This window comes from Amblyomma maculatum, chromosome 4, assembly GCF_055883805.1.
Source record: "Amblyomma maculatum isolate TAMU_Amacu chromosome 4, ASM5588380v1, whole genome shotgun sequence".
Taxonomy (NCBI): Eukaryota; Metazoa; Arthropoda; class Arachnida; order Ixodida; family Ixodidae; genus Amblyomma; species Amblyomma maculatum.
Window position 1 is genome coordinate 33,444,399 of NC_139347.1, and position 23,845 is coordinate 33,468,243.

At 42.6% G+C, this 23,845-nt stretch overlaps 2 protein-coding genes across 8 annotated transcripts in view; one reads left to right on the forward strand and one right to left on the reverse strand.

Moving 5' to 3' along the window:
* Nucleotides 1-741: 741 nt before the first annotated feature.
* On the forward strand, nt 742-3,636 carry HemK2 (HemK methyltransferase 2). Its single transcript, XM_084601035.1, has 6 exons — nt 742-1,002; nt 1,053-1,139; nt 1,202-1,292; nt 1,407-1,490; nt 2,297-2,441; nt 2,534-3,636. The coding sequence occupies exons 1-6, from the start codon at nt 878-880 to the stop codon at nt 2,650-2,652; spliced, it is 651 nt and encodes a 216-aa protein (XP_084457161.1). The 5' UTR covers nt 742-877; the 3' UTR covers nt 2,653-3,636.
* A 120-nt stretch (nt 3,637-3,756) lies between these two features.
* LOC146190653 (uncharacterized) overlaps nt 3,757-23,845 on the reverse strand; it is a 34,540-nt gene continuing 14,451 nt past the window's right edge. For 2 of the 7 annotated variants that reach the window (XM_084601034.1, XM_084601030.1), the window contains exons 2-7: nt 22,972-23,105; nt 19,567-19,715; nt 16,052-16,111; nt 10,327-10,428; nt 7,761-7,821; nt 3,757-5,914 (exon numbers count right to left, since the gene is read on the reverse strand). In XM_084601034.1, coding sequence (XP_084457160.1) covers nt 5,780-5,914; nt 7,761-7,821; nt 10,327-10,428; nt 16,052-16,111; nt 19,567-19,715; nt 22,972-23,105 — 641 coding nt within the window. In that variant the 3' untranslated portion in view covers nt 3,757-5,779. Of the gene's footprint in view, nt 5,915-7,205; nt 7,622-7,760; nt 7,822-9,171; nt 9,207-10,326; nt 10,429-15,200; nt 15,234-16,051; nt 16,112-19,566; nt 19,716-22,971; nt 23,106-23,845 lie in introns of those variants that run through there. The other 5 variants (XR_014706563.1, XR_014706562.1, XM_084601031.1 and 2 more) reach the window with 5 other exon arrangements.

Sequence of the window (23,845 nt, forward strand, 5' to 3'; positions counted from 1 at the left end):
GTGGACACCTGTACCGCGCCGTAATTGAAGGGACGAAGGTGGGAGTGAACGTGGAAATAGGGAAAGAGGAGCCTTCGGAGAGGGCTACGAAGTAATTTCGACCACTGTAGGGGTAGGAGGGTGGCTGATCCTGGCCCTGATGGGGCTGGGACAGGTATGTCAACGCCGCTTCGGATTAGGCTAATGCTAATGATTACTGTCACGTGAATCTCATTTATTGCATTCTGTGTTTTGTTTTTTTTTTAAGGTTCAGTGCACTTAAAATGAAATAGTGCAGCACGGGTCAGGGTGTGGAGGGACAGATAAGAGAGGAGGAGGGCTACATGTACTACATCAGCCCGGCACTGGTGGTGGTAGAAACATTTCTTCCGTTTGCCGCATGCCTGTCACACTGCTATAACACACTGCCGAATAAAATATTTTTCGTGATCATTGAATAGTGCAGCAAATCGCCGTTGAACCAGTTGAACCAGTTGAACGGTTGAACTTCTCAGCTTGACATGCGTTTTGGAACACAGGTGACACAGGCAGGCAATCTTGTCCGTCATCTTTTCTGAACTCGCAGTAAACAAAACTTTATTAAAGGCCCTTTTTCTTTGTATTACCAATGATTACAGAATAAATAAGTGCATATTTGCAGGATTCACAAAAGTTTACGCCTTTACAAGATGAATGTGACAAGCTGACGAAGGGTGGATAGCGATTGACTAATTTTAGCCATTTCTCGATGGTGTGCTGCCCACACTGGTATAAACAACCGCGGGGTGAGCCGGGCGGGGTGTGTGAAACTTGCACCACGCTTGCACGTTTTTAGTTTCGCGAAAAAGCATGGAGCTGCGACTGTTGTGAGCATAGTAGTGTGGCCTCTTCGCATAAAATGGAAACCCCTGTTGTCAGTTCGTTTACCGAGAGTGAAAGAGCCAGCGTTTATGAGCCAGCAGAGGACAGCTTTCTCTTGATAGATGCACTGGAAAAAGAGCTCTCTGAAATTCTGCTCAGAAGGTAAGGCTCAAAACACACCTCTTATGGTTTATAACATGATCATATTTCAGGCCATCGGTGTGTGTCGAAGTTGGCTCCGGCTCAGGAATTGTCAGCGCAGCCATTGCAAAAGCTTTAGGTAACAGCTGTTACTGCATGTAAGTGATGTCATTGCAGGAACATTGTTGCATGTGCTAAGCTGCTAAACTTTTGTTTACAGAGCCACTGACATAAATGAAAAGGCCGCTGCAATGACGAAAACAACTTGTGAAAGAAACGGAGCAAATGTTGACGTCATAGTGAACGATCTCGTGAGCAGTTAGCTTGCCTGTGGCCTGTTTCATTGATGCCTGCTCATGCAACCATGGTACAGGGCTAATACTGCTAATACGTTAATCCGTCGGGTATGTTACTGGTGCTTTCAGGTAGGATGCCTTGCGGACCGTCTGCGCCACCAAGTCGACCTTTTGATCTTCAATCCACCGTATGTCGTAACTCTGCCTGAAGAGGTAACTGTTTCCGCTGATATTCATCTACTATGAGGGCTCCATTTCTATTCTGCATCCCGTAATCTGCGTTGTGATATGTTTACAAAGGGACATGTGATTTATGTTGAACTTCAGACGGCCTTTCATGGGTACCATTATGTAGCTTGCTTTCGCTAGCCAATCTGAAAGTAAGACCCATTGCTCCTTTATCGTGTACATTCGTGTGACACGAAAACCGTGGTGCAGGCGTTATTTTTTCATCTTTGTGAATGCTTCCACATTACTGTCAAGCATATGGATTCTTATTGCACCTCCGGCGCACCTATTTCACCTGCCCTTGTGCGAGGCAGATTTAGCTGGAGATTTTGGGTGCAAAGCATATGTTTAAGGATTTTCATATATCTATTCCTTTTTATATTCTACTTCAGATAATGGATAATTTCTGCTACCTGTAATCTTAACAGTACGAGCTACTGAAATGCTATGCTGATGGTTGATTCAGAAGCTATCCTTGTCAGCGTCAAAGAATATAAGGTTGGTTGGTTTGTGGGGTTTAACGTCCCAAAGCGACTCAGGCTGAGAGACGCCGTAGTAGAGGACTCCGGAAATTTCGACCACTGACATCGCACAGCACACGGGCGCCTTGCTTTTCGCCTCCAAAAAGCGGCCGCCGAGGCCGGGATTCGATCCTGCGTCCTTGGTTACAGTAGTCGAGCGCCGTAACCGCTGCGCCACCCCGGCGGGGTAAAGAATATAAGCCCGACGCTAATAGCACTGCAGTGTGGAAGGCCCAGCCTTTTAAAAACAAACATGCATTCATATTTTAGGTACACACCGGCCAGCTGCTGACTCGATCCTGGGCTGGTGGCGCAAAAGGTCGTGAAGTCATGGACAGGCTGGCACCATACGTACCTGAAATGCTGAGTGATCGTGGCCTGTATTTTCTGCTTGTCATCAAAGAAAATGACCCTGGTATGGCTTTTAGATGTGCACCCGATACTTTCTGGTATCGTACAGACCATAGCATACATCAGGGAATAGACTATGTGATTTTTGTTTTACAGGTGACGTTTGCAACTTGATGTCTGCACATGGCCTGCGAGGAGAAACTGTTATTTCAAGGCGATGTGGGGCAGAGTCGCTCAGCGTGCTGCGGTTTGAAAAGTTGAAAAAAAATTCTTGACATACAAGAACTGCTTTCCTACTTTTGAGTACAGTCTCAACAGTAAGAGTTCTGTACAGATCTCTTGCATTACTCAGCATGCATGCCAGCTGTGCATCAGAAGCTGACGCAGTGCATACATTCAAGGAGAAAAGCTTTATGGAACAAAAGTGCACTTGAATATTCATCTGTGTACATGCATATGGCGTCTGTGTTCAGATAGTGTAAAAAAATACAAGGGAGATAAAATAACTAAGTAGAGATAACTTAATGAAATAATGTATGCCCCTCAAAGGATACCCGCCACGTAAAGGCATCAACCGACTGTCACGATGTCCTGAATTCCCTTGTACTTCCTAGCATAACATTGCAGAGGGCTGACAGACACAAGGATATTAACGAATTTACAGTGACAAATGCCACTGGCTGGAAGGCTTCTTTTAAGGGGCATTGCTGCTTCTATCGAGTTGTCTCCAACTAGAGAGGCTGTTAATGTTACATGATGGGTAGTACCATGTTGTCCAGTGCGGAGCTTCAGCAAAGCAAGCAGAGACAGAAGGCTAAAATCCCCACACCAGCGGAGCTTTGCAGTGCTCCACACACAACAAAAATGGTGGCCGCTGCGATTTTGGTGAAAATTCCCCCATGAATGACATTGCACTTGAATCGTGCTGCTTCTTCCTTCATCTCCAATTTTCTGTATAAATGATGAAAATGTTTATCACCTTTCCCACTCTCATTCATCTATCCTGGACAGCTTATTGCGGGCACAGATATAAATGCCGTGGGCGTCCTAATGCATGATGCTGGCTGCCTTGAAACTGTTGTGATAATAAATGGTAGTGAAATTACGGAAGGCAAACCTTTGTAGCCATTGCAGCTAGCTATGTGTAGACATGAGTTTCTGCTCTTAAACCAGTTCATTTAAAGGTAGCTCACGGCGACATGAGTTCACATTCACACAGACTTGGCAGCTTTCAGCGAGAGCAGCCCGATCCACACCCAGTACCTTCAGTATGAAAACACGCTTTTTCAACTGAAGTATACTTGTGCATAGCACGCAATGGGCTACAGGTTCATAACAGGACTACTGCTGAACTGCAACTGCCAAGCACCACACCAATGACACCAAACAGGCTTTATTTTTCTTGAGTGGGAAGCATTCCAAAAAGAGCTTGGAAACATCACCTTCGTTGACAGTTCACTTCTGTAGCTATATTACACTGAAATTGGGTGCATGAGAAGGCGAGAAAAGTTGTCATTCCGTACTCCATACCTGCGCACTCTTTCTTGAATCCCAATTCCTTGCACATATGAAAGCAACTTGCACGTTGTCACACAATAAAACAAACAGCTTCATTTACAGCTCTCATACCTCAAAAAACAAACAAAAACTAAACTTGTATGGAACACATGGCTTTGACGTAAACACATGCCATTATGCAAACAACTTAGCCTCCAGCAAGGAAACAATTCTTGGAGTAAGAACATGCTTATCAGCAAAAGAGTTCCCAAAATATAACTCTAGAAAGTATATGAAGTATATATCACCATAATGTTGCAGCTAACTAATAAACGGAACAGTATACTACTACTTTCTTTCAACGCCAGTATCGACGTCTGCCTCTTACAAAAAAGTCCCAAGTTTCACTGTACAGTAATGCTCCTCAGATTTGAAGCGGCACAGTTATACAGACGTTTACGGTCATTGAATAAATGGCTACTTTCGTGATCAACAAATACCAATGTTTTTTTTTTTTTCTTTTTGTAGATAATTCATTTCAAATCAAGGCTTGCTTCATGCTACACCTGTATGTTCACATGAAAATAAAACTTTAAAGTGAAAAGCTCACAATGTGGAGATACACATTGTAGCTGTTTCATGCATTACACATGGCAGATACCACCCTTATGACCATGTGCTGCGTTGATCACAGTTCTCCTCTTATTTAATGAAAACAATATACAGTCTTGCAGTTTGTCCTTTCTTCAAACGTTCGTTATCGAGCGCACAGAATTACCATGTTATGAGTGCACACACAAAAATATACATTGCAGGGCACGTAGAGTTGTGGGCCTGCATGCGGAAGGAACTGGGTAGGTGGAGATGTCGCACTTTTCTTTGCAGCCACTTTATTAACTGTGCATGTTATTTGTGTTGGGATTCACAGCTTACGTAGAAGTGCAAGCTTGTCTTCCTTATTCCTCAAGTAGCTCAACAATCGGGAACTGGCTTATATGGTCATCGCTCTAGTGTGCTCAACATCGAGTAGCTAGATCTCCTGGTGGGGTTTAAATTGCAACCAGATATAGTGACATCAAGATTTCACTCCTTAAAAAGCATGCAGTCAGCCCTCTTTGAGACAAACCCTGTTAAGCAACATTAATAGTGTGAACTAAGAACTCAGCTTAGATGCTATAATACATTCATTCACCTTTTGTACAACGAACTAACTGTCGAATGAATGAAAAACAAAACAAGTAGTAGATGGGATGCACATTACAATCATCTCTAATCAACTTGGCAGACTGTTCACATTAATTGTGAACACTGGTTAATACGAACTCCTGCAACGTTGCAAGTGTATAATGGACCAGGTATGTGTGTGCAGGTTCCACCCAGCCTAGCATGTGGCCTTATGTGCAACAAAGTCAGACATACTTTACTCTCTGGATGCAGCAACAATAACTGCAAGCACTTTTTCTAATAGGCAAAGGAACTCCTACACCATGTACTGCTAACACAAATACAAACCTGCAGAGGTGTAGCATGTGCGATATCCGAGCAGAGTTGGCAGGTTGAGATTTATGGCATACCATTTGTGTCTCAAAGAGAGCTTACTGCAACCCCAAAGAAGAACGTGCATTTCATTGAAGGCTATTACGTCAGCTGCTGCAAAGAATACAAGCTGCTTATGCATCAGGGGCCACGCTGATCCTCAACGATGCTGCCGCACCACAGATTAAACAGGATGATAGTTTCCAGGTCCCTCCTGTTCCAAATATGCTACCTATAATTACATAAACCGGGCCATGGTAGTAATAACCGCTGTGAACAAAGAAAACGCCCATAGATAGGGGAAATGTTTTTTCTCAAAGAAAAAAAAGGGAACAGCGCAAGCACATTCCACCGAGCAGCTTTTTTCTTTTAGGACAGAGGCTTCTTTTCTTCGGAGATTGGGCTTGTCGTAGGAGTTGCAGAGACAGATGTATTGCTTGGATGGTGGCTGTTCAGTGCATCTTCAAAACTGTTGACGCTGCTGCTTCGTGATGACACCTTGGACTGTAGAAGCAGACGGGTTGTTCAAAAGGGAAGGCCAAGAAAAAAGGAATGGAACAGGAAGAAGATGTGCAAAGCCAGTTTTAGGTGAAAAAAACAGACAGGCTCATTTTTATTCAACATACTTAGGTCCACCAGTTTACCGCTAAGATAAAATGGTTCCCCAGTAAGATGACTCTAGAGTAAAATGCTTATAATATGCAATGTGATTTTTTTCTTTTTCGTTTTTATGCAAAGAATCAGTATGGCAGTAGAGCAGCTGCAGATGATGTTAGTATAATATGTGCTGAATCTTCGCTAGATGGCGCCACCTATTTTGCCACACTGTGATCAATCAGGCAGAGGAAGTGGCATGAATTTAAAGTTCAACTTCTTAATATGCTATTAGCATCACCACATGGCATAAGTGAGGAAAGGGAGCTACAGAACTTAATTTTTTGCACTTCGGTCTAAGCTTCTAAGCTATTCTTATCTAGGAAACATCTACTTATATTGAATTTGATAGCAGTGCAGTCGCCTTGAAACAACATTTATCTTTTTGTAGTTAGTCAATAAGGATATGGCATGACTAGAGCATACACGCCCTATAGGTTGCCCGCTGCTAATGTGACTATGTGCATGCAACCACAATGTGCAGGTCGTATCATACCGTGTAGCTTCAAAAGATCTCTTGGTAACTATGCCCTTCAATTGTGATGCCTCGAATCCCAAGAAAACTATATTAACTCATCAAATAATTTTGAACAGCGGTCCGCACCGGGTCTGGTGAAAACCTGGTTTTGCAATACAGAGGCGTTGTACGAATGTGCATCACGAGAGCCATCCACCATTGCACAGTCCTCAAGCTTGGTGCATTTGTAGAAGCAAAGGTTATGAACCAAGAATTTTTACAGTTATAATGCATAGGTAAGAAAGACGTGTAGCCTGCAGATTTGGTGTGAGGACCTTTTCTGTGACTGTGTGCATAGGTGACAAGGAAGTTTAGCTCCATGGCTTTTGCATTGCATACAAAAACTGCCGCCATAAACACAAGGCCGTTTTTGGCATAGCGCCCAGTTATCCATTAATCCCCACAAGACATCTAAAACAGAATTGCATCACTGACATTCTCGGCAAACTGCGCTACCGGCACCAGCAGACACAAATGGAATTCAATCAGTTGCCTTGGTGTGCAAATATACAAGGAAGTTGCAAGTAATGGATAATTATGCAATGATGCCAAACAGTAGCGTTGACGCATGTAGCTTACAATCCAGATAGCATGCAGTCAGAAGGATAACCCAGACACACGACAAGCAAAAGACAGGTGCAGGCTTTATTAACAAAGCAAGTAAAAAAAAAATAATAATAAAAATAAAGAGGAGTGGAACTCAAAAAACTAAATGCAGAAAAAAAAATAACGAAGGGGGGACAAAAGCCTCGCCCTAAATGCACAAGACTTTGCTGCCTGAATTCAAAAAGTATGCAATGCGTTATTCAGCCTGTACACATTGGTAGGAACTTGGGGAGACTAACTGCTGCTGCACAAGAGGGAGTGGTCAAGCCAAATTAAACAAATTAAGTTTAAAAAAAAAATGACAACCAGCACGGCCACAAAAAAAAAAAAAAAACATTCGCTATCAAGCAGCCAGCATCTAGACTTCGAGAAGGGTGGTGCCCCAAGAGCTTCCTATGAAAACAAGCTACGCTTTTGGCTCAAGAGACCGACTCCTGCAACGAAAGAAAGCACACAAAAGTAACATTACACCTAGGAGAGAAACAAAGCCAAAGGACTGATAACGTCACAAAACACAAGCAAAATGGATTAATTTTTGCTGGCAACTATGTGGCATGCAGTCATTCCACGTACCTTCACATTGGTGTAGACAGACCCAACTTTCTCCTCGACAGACTTAAAAGCAGTAGAATTTCTGCAATAAAATAAAGAACAGGAAGGAGCAATGAAACTGTCGCCACCCTAGAAAAAACCTTGTAACGTCAAGAGATCAGGCACGATCTTTCAAAGGATCTCAAATGCATCACTGTTCACAACAGTAAGCTCTCAGCAACTATACTTGACCAGCCCCAAATTCTTCACTAGATTAAAAGATGAATATAGCAAAGAGGAATAAATAGTAATGCCAATCATACCTAACTCACCCCATGATGCATTCTTTTCCTTGCAGCTCAAATACATTAGTACACAGTTTATTCCTCACTTCACCTCCGCGAAGTAAAATGCATGGTATCATGATCTTACGGCATTTCAAAACAATCACCGTCTGCTCAGTAAACTTCAGTGAACAGGCTGTAACTGCCAGGCAACAATGTTACTCTCCTTCAATGTGACCACTTTTTTTGTGTTACCAAGGAATTTGTTTTCAATTTCCATAACAGAATATTTTACTTCAGTTTCATTCTGCATGCCTACATTCTTTATGGTCTGTCAATAAATTGTGCCTAGGTTGTATGGACAAAAATGTTGAAGTCACCAAGAATTTATTTTTGTACATCACAGATATTTCTTGAATTATATTTTGTGACATTTTAACAACCTAGTTTGCACACAATGGAACAGCTCAATCTTATAAGAGTGTAACAATAAAATCGTGCATTAGTTTTTTGTACCCTCATGTCTTGAGCAATCAGCACCACTCAACCCTCCACTATCCCAGAATGAATAATAAAATGTTCCCATGTCAAACAAATGGGTGAAGTGAAATACTGAAGAATGAAATAAGATTACAACGTCTTATTCTAAAGGTTGTATTGCTTCTGCAGCTCTCTATAAACACAATGTCAACAAATGAGCAAAATTTATTTTCCAAATGGCTGTTCTGGGTACAGCAGTAAACTAACCAATGCCAGTACATAAAATACAACTTCGTGAGAACAATTACACAAGTTTTAAAAACTGACCAGTTAAGATTACGATAACTAAAGACCTTGCTTTCTGCACCTGGAGAAGTTAAGTACCTTAACATCAACTTGCACCAACATCAGCAAGAGTACTCAAGTCCTTCATATTTCAGTAAATTTCATGTAAGAATATGCAAAATGGTTTAAACTGCCAGGCATTTCCTGTTAGGGTCAACACATCCAGAGTCCGTCACACACATAGCACCTATAAACTAAGCCCGATCAGCTAGTTTGGAGAGAACAGTCTCATTCTATCCTGATTTGTAAACCCATCAAGCAGACATACATAAAGTAATACTATAAACTTGAAGTTTCCTGGCACACACTGGTAGTTTGTATGAATTGTAACAGTAAATGCTTACATGTTCGTAGTGAAACCCAGTTATATAAGGAGGCCCTGCAATGATGTCATGCTGCCCGTTAAATATGCGGAACGGTTGTGCCTGTATGAAGACAATGCTGTGCAGGCTGTGCATTGTGCACTGATTTTTCAATATACACAAAGAACACCAAGGTGAATACTAACTCGGCAAGGCCAGAGATTTCAAGCCTGTTTTATTCCACTTTTAGTTTTTCGGGCCTTGTGCATGTCGAGAATAAGGCTAATTTCAGGCACTATAGGTTCTAGTCCCCCTTCCAGTTGCTCAGGCATTCTGCGTGACGATACTAAAATTAATTTCAGGCAAATATAAGACAGGTCAGCTTAACCAGCCTTGACTGGGTGTACTAAGCTGCCAGTATAGATTAGTATTTTTATACAGACTGCGTCGCCCAAGATATCTGTTGTGTAATAAGACTTGGAAATTGTGGTTGCATTCAAGAAAGTGAAGACTAAGACAAATTTAAAGGGACCGTGAAAACTTAGTGCCCCCAAGAAATATGTGTGAGCATATCGGGTGTGCCCAAATACGCATCTGTTGCACAAACACAATGAATAAAATGGCCTTTCAATGGAAAGATAATTGCAAAAGGAACATTTATTGCAGTATGCATGACCAAAGCAAAAAGAGTAAAGACATGACATGCTCATATGATCTCTATCAAAAACGATGTAGTTGAAAGTCCTGTGTTTTGCTTTTCCACTGGTCTTAAGCACTCCAAGAGCCCTCGGTCTAGCTGTACGGCACAGATTACATAACCACAAGACTGTCTTTTCTTTCTGTTCTGCCACCAGCACGGCTGTCATCAATTTTATGAGCTGGCACAACCCTACATTTATGCGCCTTTTCATCCAAAGCAAGAGCCATTCATAGCTGTTGTAAAAATTTGCCCATCTTCACAAAGTTTGCCTTGACGGCAGTACAACGTATCAAAAGAGCTGCTCTCACAACCATGTTTCTCTTTCATTTTTTTGTTCTGCAGGCCAGCAATTCAACACCACTCCTAGCCACCTACCCTCCATTCTTAGCACAATTCCGATAGATATGGCCTAGAGTGCAAGCTTCAACTTTACTTCTCAAAGAAGCACAAAATGACACCTCTGAACATTCCAAGCATGAAGAACAGGACTGCATTACTTCATCTCTCCCAGTTTCTTGGACATGCTGGCACCCAGGCTTCCTAGAGCAGTAGTGGTCTTCTCTCCAGCAGTTTTGATTGTGGCACTAGTCTTCTGGTAGCTGCAGGAGATAGGGGGAAAGAAAAGCAAACAAAAGGAAACAGCATTAGTTTAACAGAGGATACTCAATCTGGTGACAGGCGTTATTCTACATTAGCAGGGTTCCAAAACAAGGTTACTACCGCATGCAAAACACCAACTTTCACCAGCGTGCTTCAAAAGAAGCAAAGAGAGAAAAACATTAATTGCACATCTTCAGTGACTTGGTAACAGCATGCAAAGAACCCCTAAATATGTTTTAATAACATCATTTCCGTAATACACGGCAGAACCCCACTGCTACATTTTTATGACCCAGCCTCGTCCATGACCCCACAGAAACCCACGCAGACTTTGCGTTGCAACTAAGGCGAAATTCTTGCATGCAACAACAATGTCATCTCCGTTTTCCTAGACACCCTCAGCTTCGAAACGAGAGAACTGAACAGTCTTTTTTTTTGCACTAGCACAACAACAGGCGATGACCAGGAACTGGACGATGGGCATATGATGTTGCGTGCAAGCATGTCACCAACATTTTCCTGAATAACCTTGTGCTCAGTTGAAGGCATACGATATGGCCGGCGTCCAATAGATGACACTGTAGGATGAAAGCGGCTGTCTGAAAAAGCTCAGAAGCATGGATTTGCACCCGAACTTCGCCCATTCTGCATCTAGTATTATGCTGCTGCTCAGTCGTCTTGGAAATTCCAGAAAAGCTAAAGGCGCTTCCTAGAAAAAAAAAAAGCACTGCTGACAACAATCTATCTTTTTTTTATGCATGTTTGAGAATGCTTCCCAGCTACTATATTTTTCATCTAGCAACCTTTCTTTTCTCCCATGGTCTTGCGGAAATGTAACAGTGCGCTTCCCGTATAAGCCACATGTAGCACTCATTACCAGTATTCGGCATGTCGTTGTATGCAGCTCAATAATTTAGGGATTATTTTTTTGTGCCTAAATTAGAGCACACCTCAGTCGGTTCTGTTTGCAAATTAAAAGCAATTATCTATAAACCTCCCATAAGCCACTTTCTAAGCCTCCACAGTGCCCTATGCTGTAGTCTGTTTACCGATGGTCATTACAGAAATGCGGTTCCCGCAAATTAAACATATTTTCGCATCAAAAGGAGCAAGTGACAATAACAGGCGAAGTGCGCACATTCACGGCAAATGTTCCACGCCTGAGTGATGCAAGGCTTAACGATAGAAGAAAACAGCGCAAAGGCTAACTAAGCTGAATTACATCAAGAGCGAAATATTCTGATGCTGCAATAAGGAGACAGCTAGCTCTCACTTAAGTCTACACTACCAAGCATTTAAGGTACGTTTTCCAAAAGCCATACCTAAATGTACAAACTGATAGCTGGGACATGAACACTGCCAACCATGTGCATTTAGTTGTGCCTCAGTCCTTGTGCACTGTTCTAGTCAATGACCTCTCTCCTTTACTCTTCTTTTTAGGCTATTTAACTCTTTCCCTACCGCGCCCATTGAGCATCGTTAGCCCGCTAAAGATGACTTCGCGCGCCGATTTTGAGCCCTTCCGCGTCACTCACGGACACGCTATGCTATCTAGTGTGTAGTCAGATAACTGAATTTTCGATTTTGATGTTGTTTACATTTTTCCCATGAAGCGACTATTTTTGAGCACGCTCCAAAATAGCGGCAGCATCTCAGTCGCATGCGAGAATGGCGGCATCCGTGCCGACGACACGCGCTTCTAAATGTCGCAAATCTGACGACTACGCACTATCTACGATCGATGTTATCGATGACCCAATCAGAAACGACTCTGAAGATGCTGTCAATTATCGTCAGAATTCAGTTCCGACCCCGCTGACGACGGAATCCAGCCCGGAACACCAGCGGCCGCACTTTAGCCCGCTAACGATGACTTCGCACGCAAATTTTGACCCTTTCCGCGTCACTCACGGACACGCTACGCCATCTAGCGTGTAGTTGGGTAACTGAAGCTTAGATTTTATTGATGTGCAATTTTTTCCCGCGAGGTGGCTATTTTTGAACGCGCGCCGAGCACGCGGCAGCGTCGAAGTCGCATGCGAGAATGGTGGCATCCGCATCGGCGACGCACACTTCGAAACGTCGCAAATCTGACGATTCTAAACTGTCTACGACAGATTTTGTCGATGACCCACGTAGAAGTGACTCTGAAGATGCTGCCTTATCGTCAGCATTCAGTTCCGACCCCAATGACAATGGAAACCAGCCCGGAACATCAGCGGCCACACTTTGTGAGCCTGTTTTACATGCGTCTGGGACCACTCTGAATGTTTCTTTTTGTGTTGTTCGGGTCACTCATCTCATTTCCAGGGTTTCAACATCATTTGGATACCATATCTTGCCTCTCGCATAACAGGGAGTGGCATTCTACCCAAGAAGGGAACTGGGCAACCGTTTTGACATGGCGCTCTGCAGCGGCCCCCGTTGATTGCTCAATATGCATCAAGAACACTATTCAATACTACGCTTTTATTTTTTCACAGGGAGTGGCCAATATAATGCTCTGCATTTTATATATCTCGAAAATTTTTTAAACACTTTTGTTGTTTCATTTACAAGTGCATTTTGTCAAGCTTTGTTCAATTTTTTTCTAAGATCTGGTTTTTGGGAAATTATATTCTGTGTTACAACCCACAACTTCATATTCAAAGTTGTATGCCTAAAAAGCTAATCTATTCAGCTTTCTTTTCGTGTATTGCATAAAATTTTAGACATGATAGTTTTTACAGAAAAAAACCCTACTGAAACCTACAGAAAGGCCATTTTGCCCACAGTAGGGAAAGAGTTAAGATGCAAAGGTGTCCGTGGGAGACATTCAGCATAATTAAGGAAAAGCATAACCATGCTTAAGCCACCAATTAGAATAACTACCAATACCCATTTGGTATTCCCCGTAATGTCACAGAAAACAGCTGTTTTGGAGCTTGCACAGAGACTACCATATCACAGGCACCAAGAACTACTAAAAGGAGATTGAGAAGTGTCATTAGAGTCTAAGTTTACATGTCATTCAGTAAACAGCTTTGAAAGAACAAATCCGTGTGCACAATTTCAAACAATGCCTTGCTGTGGCATAGCCTATAAGCTACATACAGATTTATTAAATCCCGGCATAATCATGATGTCACTTAGCAGCTGAGCGGCCTTTACGTAGTAGACCCTTCAGATCACCATCGCAAAACCACAGATTTCAAACTTATACCTCTGGCTTGCACACAACTCCCCCAAACCTCCTTCTGTTCCTCCTCGATGGTGTTGTCGCAATATCACGTGGCTAACAAGCTTTTCGGAGAATGTACATAAAACTATCTACGCAGTTTAAAAACATTTAAAAGACTTGCTGATTGCTTTTTTCAAAGTAAAATCACCTTGACACCGTGACCGAAGAAAATGATTGTACTTTATGAAATATTTTAATACAATAATAATAGTGTTACTTTGTAAGTGTAACAGGCATGCGCGCAACTTTACAAGCACAGTGGTTTTGTCTGCTCTGCTGGCCACAATGTGCTCCTGCTTTCTTAGAATCTAATGTAGCCACTAGAAACATCTTTATCCAGGCCCGAATACTCATGTAATGTGATAAAAGCGTTACAATTGAATAAAAATGAAATGAAAGCAAACATTTCTGTTTTAAAGAACTTAAAATCAGTGGGAACGAAGCTACAGTGCAGTCCACTTATAACAATATTGAGAAAACCTGAAAATCCAATTGTTATAACAGATTATCGTTATATCTGGACCGGCAAAAAAAAAAGAAAAGGCACTCCCATGTATTTTCCCATGTTGTAGGCTTGCCTACTTACTAGCGATGAGTAATCAGGTTGAACAATGCTACTCATCGTAAAGAGCACTAAACACTTTCTTACAGTATACATCAGTACCCATAAAGTAACTTAAGCATACTTAAAGAAGTCGGAAATTTGCGCTCGCTTGAGCAGCAGCTGAAGAAAATCGCTGTGAGCATCGCTTCCAGTAGCGTGTACGCTGGCAGCAGTACTTTTTGCTTGCACGAAACCAATTTGTGGCTGGATGAACTGAAGGACATCCCCAGCCTTGATGATCGTTAAAATCAAGTGCAAATGTCCATATTTTTTCATGAGGCTTCCAACCTTGAAACCCTGCGAAAAATCCCCATGAATTTGCCGTTTCATCCCATGAGCTATCGCGCCGTCCGTCTATGTGGCCGTCGCCATCTTCCACAGATGCGGAATCCGTGATGGCGATGACGATACAGCCGCAGCAGAACCCTTTGCGCGATTGCGATGATGATAGTGCTCATTTTATTCTGTTTTCATCGCATATCACTGATTCTTTTATTGAAATTCAGTCAAATTTTCATGGTAAACACCTGCCGGGCGGTGATAAATTTATCGTTGTATCCGATGTACCGCCGACAATCGTTATATCTGGTTTATTTTTACATAGGTGCAATGAAAAAAAATGATAAATCACAAGAATTTGATCGCTATAAGCGATATATCTGGTATTGTTATAAGTGGACTGCACTGTACTCGCTTTGCCTGTTTGAGCAAGGTGATCGTGCGACATGCCATTTATCTCCGTCGAGATGAAGATTACTCTGGAAGAAGGAAGTTCAGTCGTGCCTGTGTCACAGGTGGTATAACATTTCAACCAAACTAAAACCCATTGTATCTAATTGCTTAGTAAAACAACATTTTCACATTATGATCAAATGAAACCTCAGCTGACAGTCCAATGCATATGGCAAGACACAAAGCAGAAAGGAGAGAAAAAGCATCCCACGTACGTGGTAGAGTTAAAGATGCCTGGGAAGCTTTGACTGAGAGCACAGACATGCGAAGAAAACATGGTCACATTATAAGCAGGCAAGTTAACGGGGTAAAAGAAGTTGAAAAGGCACAAGAGGTCAGGCCATGAAAAGACCGCTGACAGGGTACCTGCCACCTAATTTGTTTCCCCAAAAGCAGGAAGAAAGCAACACATCAGCAAGGCTTTCGGGCAGAAGCATAATGACACAGTCCATGTTCAAGCAACTTGGTAGCATACATGTGAGCATAAGCAAGGAGCGTATACATACAGACAGAAACAGTAGAATATGGGGAAAACATGAGAAAAGCAAAGGAACACATTTGACAAAAGGTTGCTTTCACAATGCGCAATTTGCAAATACATGACTGTATTTGAGGAGGTTGAAATTTGGCAATCATACGTCATGTAAAACTTCGTATTCAGAGAGATTTCAAATTACCAGTGTGGTGCCAGCTGGTTCTAGGACTAAGATGCACCTCCGAAAATTGCTACACATACAAGTAGGCAATGTGACACAACAATAAGATAATTAAGGCTGGCGAACCTCACACGCATTGTGAAAGCTCCCTTAACCGCTCTAAGTTTGTGCAATGGTATCAAGTCAGCCTGGAGCACTAAACAGCAAGTTTAGACCTGCCTACATCAAATAAAAAACACTCAAAAATGTTTTCTAAGCGCAATGACTGCAGCACACCCCAGGCATGACATGGTGCCATTGCAAAGGTGCATATGTAAGTTTTCAAGAATGTCACATGACATGACGGAGGACAGGACTGGTGGCTATAGCAGCATGGCTAGTTTGCACAACAGTTGGGTTGGGGAACTCACATGGGAGCGCTTGTGATAGCAGCATTCCATTCGACCAATTTCCCACTGACATCCTTAAACCTGAGTCAACAAAAGAGTCAAACAAAAAGTTTCCTCAAGTATGAGTGAGTCTCCACCATGACTACTACAGTAAAGATGAGAAAGTTATCCCAAGTTTACCCATAATCAATAGAAACATTCAATTAAATTTATTCTCATCATGTTCAAAGATGCTTCAGAACTTTCCTTTCTGGAGAACGAACTATGCTCTCTAAGAAAACAAAGTGAGTGGGTAAGATGAAGTTACAGATGCATGGTGCATGAAAAGATCATGACTTACGTTTGTGGCAACAAAAACGTAACCAGGGTGTCTAGCAAACCACTATTTTCAATATCCCCGACTTTTCCAGGTTTTTCCTCGATTATTTCAGTTCAAGTTCCCTGACGAGTGAACAGGCTAAAAGATGTAGCTGCTGACGATAATAAGCACAGACGAATAGTTCACAATGAAAAACTATTTATTAATCAAATTCTGCAATTTACAATAGTTAAAATGCTGTCATTAGTGTTAATGGCCATTAAAAGTTTACTGAAAATTAAAAGCACTGATGCCAGCCTCAGAGCACGCGAGCTGCCCACCCCGCAAACAGCCGAGCCAATCCAATTCAATAAGGCTGCACGCACGCGCTTGGTAGCACAGCCCGCAGATTGCTTTCGCGATGGCCGCTACCGGTGCAGTTACTCCTGCTTTTTGTCGCGTACTACTCTCACGCAGCGCTCCTGCATATTTAATTGAGTACCCACCTCCCGCTCGTATTGGTTCTTCTATTGTGGCAGCTCAGGGATGCGGTGGCGTCTAAGTAATTATATCGCGCCTCACCTTGCGGCGGGACTGTCGCTGGAGAGACAGCACAAAAAAATCTGCATAAATAATATACTTGCTTTGCGCAAGCTTAAAATAAAAATGCACTGCAAAATATATTGTGCGATTTTCCCAGATTTGGCAAAATTTTAATGGTTTCGCTGATATTTCATTGATTTTTCCTAGTGCATAAAATTTCCCTGACAATTCCCAGTTGCTAGACACCCCGGTAACTTAATGACCTTAAGATGTCAACAAACTAACACATGGAGGCTCGTAATACAATAACAGTAACGGTGCCAAGGGGAGGCAAGGTGGCAGTCACCACCCCAGAGGTGTTTGGCTCTTAAGAAATTTGCATAGCATTTACTTCTTACCTGTCAAGACAAATAACCTTGATAACGCAGCCTTAATTAGGGCCACTAATCAGTCAGCATGTAGAGCTACTGCTGCAGTATTTTATTTCATTTATTTATTCGGTATTTATGAGCAGTGATGTAGCAATACACATAACGCCTGCCTGAAGGTGAACTTGCCACCCTCCTTTGCAGATCATCCCTTACTTGCTAACCTTTACATGACCAGGTCAACATTCATTACGTTACTACTCATGTTACTTCGGAGCCCCAGTAAATCAACTCATATTTTCATTTAAAGAACAGACACAATTCCCCCAGCCCCAAGAGGTTGCTCATAAAAGCTCCTTAAATATGTGACTATCCGTATATCACTGAAGTGCACAGGCTACTACTAGCCGCATTTTCTTTTTTCCCGTTTTAATTGAGCGTACGCTCGGGAAGTGATTCAAACTGACCATCATATGCATAGTTATTAATTTGACTACTGTCTGGCATATGCTTTTCAAATGCTTTGCCACTATTTCTGGCATTATGAAAATGTCAAGAACATTTAACTAATGCGAGCCTAGCACACAAACATTCAAGTCTACAAGTGCATCTTGTATCACGGAGGCAGCGAAGTTGCACCTTACTTAGTGACACCAAAATAATAACGCCTGGCCTGGCTACTCGTACAAAGCAATATGTAACCTTAACAAAATAGTTTATGTACAAAGGCCAAGACAGTAACTCAGATATCACATTTAGAGAGGCTACGGCTCCAGATTATATGCAGCCACCATGAATTATTTATTGTGCCCAATGTTGTTTTTGCACAAATAAGTTATTTGAGTAAAGCAGGAGTACCTCAGCACAAACTATACATACCATAACGGTGCTATGTTATGATTGAATAAATAAGATCCCTCAATGACATGCTGTGATTGCATAGCATGCTAGTTGCCATAGCCAGTAACAAGAAGCAGGAATTCAAGCCCATCACTACTAGTTGCAAATATAACACAACACAAAACATTTCAGATGCTCTAAATGTTCTCAGATTGCATCCCTACAGTGCAGTAGACTGCCCTACAGCAGTTAAAATTAAATTATCTGCAAGCCATGCACTTCTTACTGAAGGAGTAGACACACCAAAATTATGGGGTGCTTGTTTTCTTCCCTTTACAGTAGTGCGCAAGACTGCACCATACATGAGGCGCGACTTGGAATTCACCTATGCCAACTAAATATTTATAACTGAATTTTTTCTCGTGCAGTTTTGGTTTCAACTGCTGAATGACGACTGATGTCTCAAACCAGTTCAGAGATCATGTGAGTAAAGAAAAGAAAATAAACCTGCCACATTTTCACTGCTTAGTATTTTTTTTTTAGATTCCAGCTCCTAGACTTCAGTAGTCTTGCATTTTATTACAAAGACACAGCAATAAAAATAAAATAAAGTAGTCTGGGCACTGCTTTTTCTCTAAGAGAGGGACTAACATCCAAGTTTGAGGCACAGTAACCGTTCGAAATTTGACAACACAACTTCACGCAACTCACCGATTAACAGTTCATTTGCTTTGTTATATTTTGCCACCCCTTAGCAACGAGGGAGATATGGGAGAATGGGGGCATAGCTGTTTCAATAGTATGCTCTGAACACCAACTCTGCAATGAAGTAACTGATGCTGCACTGGCTCGAAGGATGTAGCTCAATGTTGTGTGAAGAGACCGATAGGAAACCAACACTTTTTTCAATAAATTTTAAGAATGTTCACACCGGAAGTAAGCTTTCTCCTGAAGTCCGACAAAACTGCCGCAATTCTTTCCGATCCGATTTGCTCAGAACATTAATTTATGCCTTAATGCATTCCACAACACTCTGAAGTATTTCCACACGCCAACATTCGTCCACAACATCTGCTGTTCAATAGCCAAGCTGCCAACAGCCAATGCTTGCGATGGAGTGTATGCTAATCAATATTAGACAAGATTCCTTTCAACAAGAGTTTTTGTAATAAAACAAAAACTATTCATTCTAGGAGGAAAATCACTGCATTCTTGGCATAAGCGTATCCGAAACCAAAAATAAAACTTAGTAGAAATAGACCTTTTAAAAAATTCAAAGACCAGGATCTTTATAGCAGTAACGACTTGACTCCAGTGCCAGCACGTACCTGAATTTTTCTGCTCGAATAGGAGCACTTCCAGATTGCAATGCAAAAGAACATTTTGTGGCTCTAATGTTTGTATGACATTCTTTCGTCGACATTTTGGAAGCATGCACAGCAAAAGGGATTGAGAAGCGCTCCCAGAAGAGGAAGGTCGTCCCTTACGCCGCAGTGTCCTGGATGTTCTTGATGCCCTGCTCCATGTCATCCTTGAGCTCCTTCCAGACTGTGATGCCCAGCTGGCGCTTCAGCTCTTGAGACCTGGCCACTTTGGTGGATAGCACGGTCCGCAGGGACTGGATCTCCTCCTCCACCTGTGCAGTATACACGCACAGTATGTATACAGTGAAATATTAATACGACAGCACTAATTAAGGGCCCAGTTCACCAGAAATCTGGCGTCGGCACTGTAATTGCGAGGAAAAAAATCAAGAGCATAGCGCTGGCGGGCAGTAGCTATTCCAAGGGTTGCCTGACATTACGTTCGGTAGTATCTGACAGCTCTGGCCTCTCCTTTCGTATGGGAGGGCGGTACCAGAATGAGCCTGTCAGGACCCTTGCATTTATATTACCCTAGGCCATGCAGGCACATTTATACGGATTGGTTAAACCGGAGCTTTATATGCTGGGTGGTGGCCTACGTTGTCGCATCATACCCTTAAAGGCAGAGCTTAAATATCCTCAATGTGTTTTTTTTGTTAATTCGGATAATTTGAACTAGGAGCAGAGCACCGGCTGATGCCATGCAAGTCTACAGCGTCGAACATTTGTTAATTAGGACGTGAATGGGGCACGTTGTTCAATTCAAATGAGCGGTCACGTCGAGATACAACCCACGAAGCAGACAATTGTCCAAACATGAACTGTGTGGCACAGTGATGCCCGCGCACCTCAAGAATGCGCGCTATGGCAGGCATGAGGACGATCAGAAGTTCTCTACTGACAAAATATAGCCCAAGATCATAGCTTCAGTTTCACTTATCTTAAATTCACGCCATCCCGCTGCTGCCAGCAAACTTGCGCGCCCACCTGTAACGTCGTTTCGGACACTGCTTTGCACATCACTGGTATTTTTGTTTTGGTATAATGCTGCACCGTTCTAATGCCCACTTTGTCTCGCATCAATGTGCCTCCTTTGCTCTTCACATACACTGAGCCATTTGTGAAGAGTCGCCACTGCAACTGAGTCACATTGTGAAAAGGGTCGCAGGGGTACTCAAGATTTTGGAGCAATTCTTCGACATCCCCAACAACGTGTGAAAAGCAAAGCACTTGACAAAATTCTGAGAAATCATCGCAGTCGCTTAGTTTCATCTGATATTGACAACCACATTCCAGACAATCATTAGATAAAGTTGCCATGACGAAAATGGTTTTTGCCAGTTTCTTTAGGGCCATTCAATAATACAAACTTCTGGATGGTTTGGACATCTCCCCCTCTCCACTCTTTATCTGTATACAGCAGTTTTGTTTCAATAGAGCAGTGACAACCCATCATAACGGGCCTATGTATGCCCATGGTCAAGGAACACAAAAAGTAAAAAAGAAAAATTACAGTGGTTCAACCATAGCTAACCACAAGTTTTATGTGCGAAAGTGAGAAGTGGTTTTGCACTAAACAGGCTTAGGAGGGTGCAATTACGCCAATGTGCGTACAGACCGGTTTAGGCTACATTTTCTAGCCTGTGTTTCACACAGGTTTAATTGGTGTTGATAAGGCGTAATTAGCTTTCACTTCAACCGTGGTTGTGGTCATGATACCCACAGTAGTTCATCTGCCATAGCATGACCATGTATAGCTTATCTAGGATTGGTTGTCCCCACAGAAACACACTGTACAGCGGACGGAATCTGGAAATTAAACTCCACTGCGCAGGGCTAGAAGTGTTTTCATACTGAAAGCAGCAGTTTATCTTGCCCAAGCACGGATACACATGCAGGAGCAATGCTTGGCACTCATTTAACCATTTTTTGCTTCGTTTAGCTTTGCACTGACACACCTTGCCATGTTTAGCTAAGTTTTGCTTCATCCCAACTTGTACTTCTGTCACAGCACTGTCGCCATTCCAACTGCCAGTAGTAGCAACAGCACAGAGAAAATGAAGACTGACAAGGCGAGGAATCTAAATGCATTTTATAGTCCTTTGCATCGGGCAAGGAGGTTAAAACACCTCCTCTCTGGGCTGTTGCAAACCAGTTCCGCTGTCGCTTCCACCGTGTTGACGTCAGGTGCACACAACAGCCCAGCGAGCATTATGGAGATGCCTGGGGGCCCTCGTTGCAAAGGTATATACAGAACCACTTTGTTTTTCCATGGGCTGCCATGTTTAGCCAAGGATTTAACGGGTGCATTAGGCTTTTATTAGAATGAAAGAGACCTAATTTATGTCTTTGACACAACATTGCCAGAGGAGGCTAAGATGAACTGTGAACTCGATGACATCCGAAGGGCAGCATGAAGAGCTAGTCACTTAGCAAGTGAAGAAACCGGCTACTGGGATAGTGCAATGGTCGAACACAGTGGCCAGTAAAGCTGATCTCTATGCCATGGCTTGGGCTGGAATGTACTGGTGGTTTTTTCCTAGCAGTTGCTCAAAGGGGGCTTCACAGCCACCTCGGCGAAGCACATGAACGTGGGTAGTAATACTTCTGCATTAAAGCTTCATAACCAAGCCAAACGAACGTGCCTGCATCATAGAGTGAGGGAAGTCAACTGTGCCCCACCTACATAAATGCAGACTTCCCGCTGAATTTATCCACAGTAAAGAAAGCACCGCAGGATCAGCCTCGCAGCAGAAGGGAACCAAAGCGCATCACGCTATGTTTCCTGTGACCTAACAAACTGTTTGATTCGGTTTGGTTTATGGGGTTTAACGTCCCAAAGCGACTAAGGCTCTAAGAGGCACCATAGTGGAGAGCTCTGGAAGTTTCTACCACCTGGGGTTCTTTAACGTGCCGCCGATGCCGGCATTTGATCCCCCATCCTTGGGCACTGTAGTCGAGCGCCCTAACCACAGAACAACCTGGCGGGGCCCCAACAAAGTGTGTTGGGCCTATCTCGGGGGCCAGCAAACAGCCAAAAAGTAAAGGGAATAAATACCCTATTCTAAGAATACTGAAAGCTGCCTCTTTTTTTTTTCCCCCGAAAGCATGACAAGAGCCATACGTCAGAATGCTAAGTGACTAAAAACGCATTCCACCAACATGTTTGCTCAGGCGTAAAGAAATGCACACTGCTGAAGGCCTACAAAATGAAACACATTCTTCTACAGATTTACTAAGGGAGTTATTTGAAAAGAAAAGTATCTAAATTTTCTCTATGCACCAAGTTGCAACGTATCAGCATAGACATGATTTAAGCACACTTCAAATATGCATGGTAGTTCAGTGCACAGCCCGTAGATGCCCATGGATGATGCAAGTCAGAGAGACTGAAATGCGAAATACAAATGTGCCTGTTCAATACACGTCTCAGCTATTGCGTTCTGGATAGCTGGCCCCATTCTATTTTAATCAGGTCACAGAGGCACCGCAAACAGCTGTCGTTTCTCCAGAGTCACAGAATCTCACCTGTGCCAGTTCATCCCTCCAAGCAGCCTCTTGACGAGCCTTCTCCTCGGGATCCATTCCCGAAAGGTCGTGCACTCCGCTGTCCGGGGTGGCGTCACTCGCCTTCACGTCGGTACTCGCATCAAAGAAGTTCTCTGTGGGAGAAAAAAAGAAATGAAATTAAGATACCAGTCCCTCAGTTTCTTTTTTGCTTTGAGCAAAGGCAAAACAAAATAGATAGGTTGACAATCACTTTCTTTCTACTGCACACAGAAAAAAAACTGCTCGCTCATTACATAACTGAATACGTTCTTCCTATAGTACCCGCATAAGCTCCAAGCCAGTGGCCATTCCCAAAACGTAGAGAGATGCCACCATAGCAGTTAAACAGCCTGGTGCTGCTACTGCTAGCAACAGCCACTCTATTTGTGTACCGTCTGATTGACACATAAGTGTTAGCTGACACATACACTGGATTGCAACAGGTGCTTAACAAATCTCACAAGAAACTAAGCAAACCTGGTTTATATACATCAAGCTATTTTTCTAGGTGATGCAGACAAGGGAGTTGTACCAACGTTAGCCTGAGAACCAGAAAAATGCAGACCAACAAATCTCATACTAGTTTTTTAAGTCACTTGCAAGAGAAAATGTTTCGAATATTAAACAATAAATGCACAATACTACATGTTAACAAAAAAAGTGGTCACAATCTCGCGCAGATTTCAACAGGCGTTAAATTTTAAAAACAAAATTTCATATTGCCCAGAGAAAGAAACATAAGGTCCAATCCTGAGCATGTAGCAGAGTAAATAAAAGCATCTACTGAGGGGCCCAGTTCAGTGCAAATTGGGCATGCATCCAAAACCACGCAGAGGCCCCTGACAGACGTGTC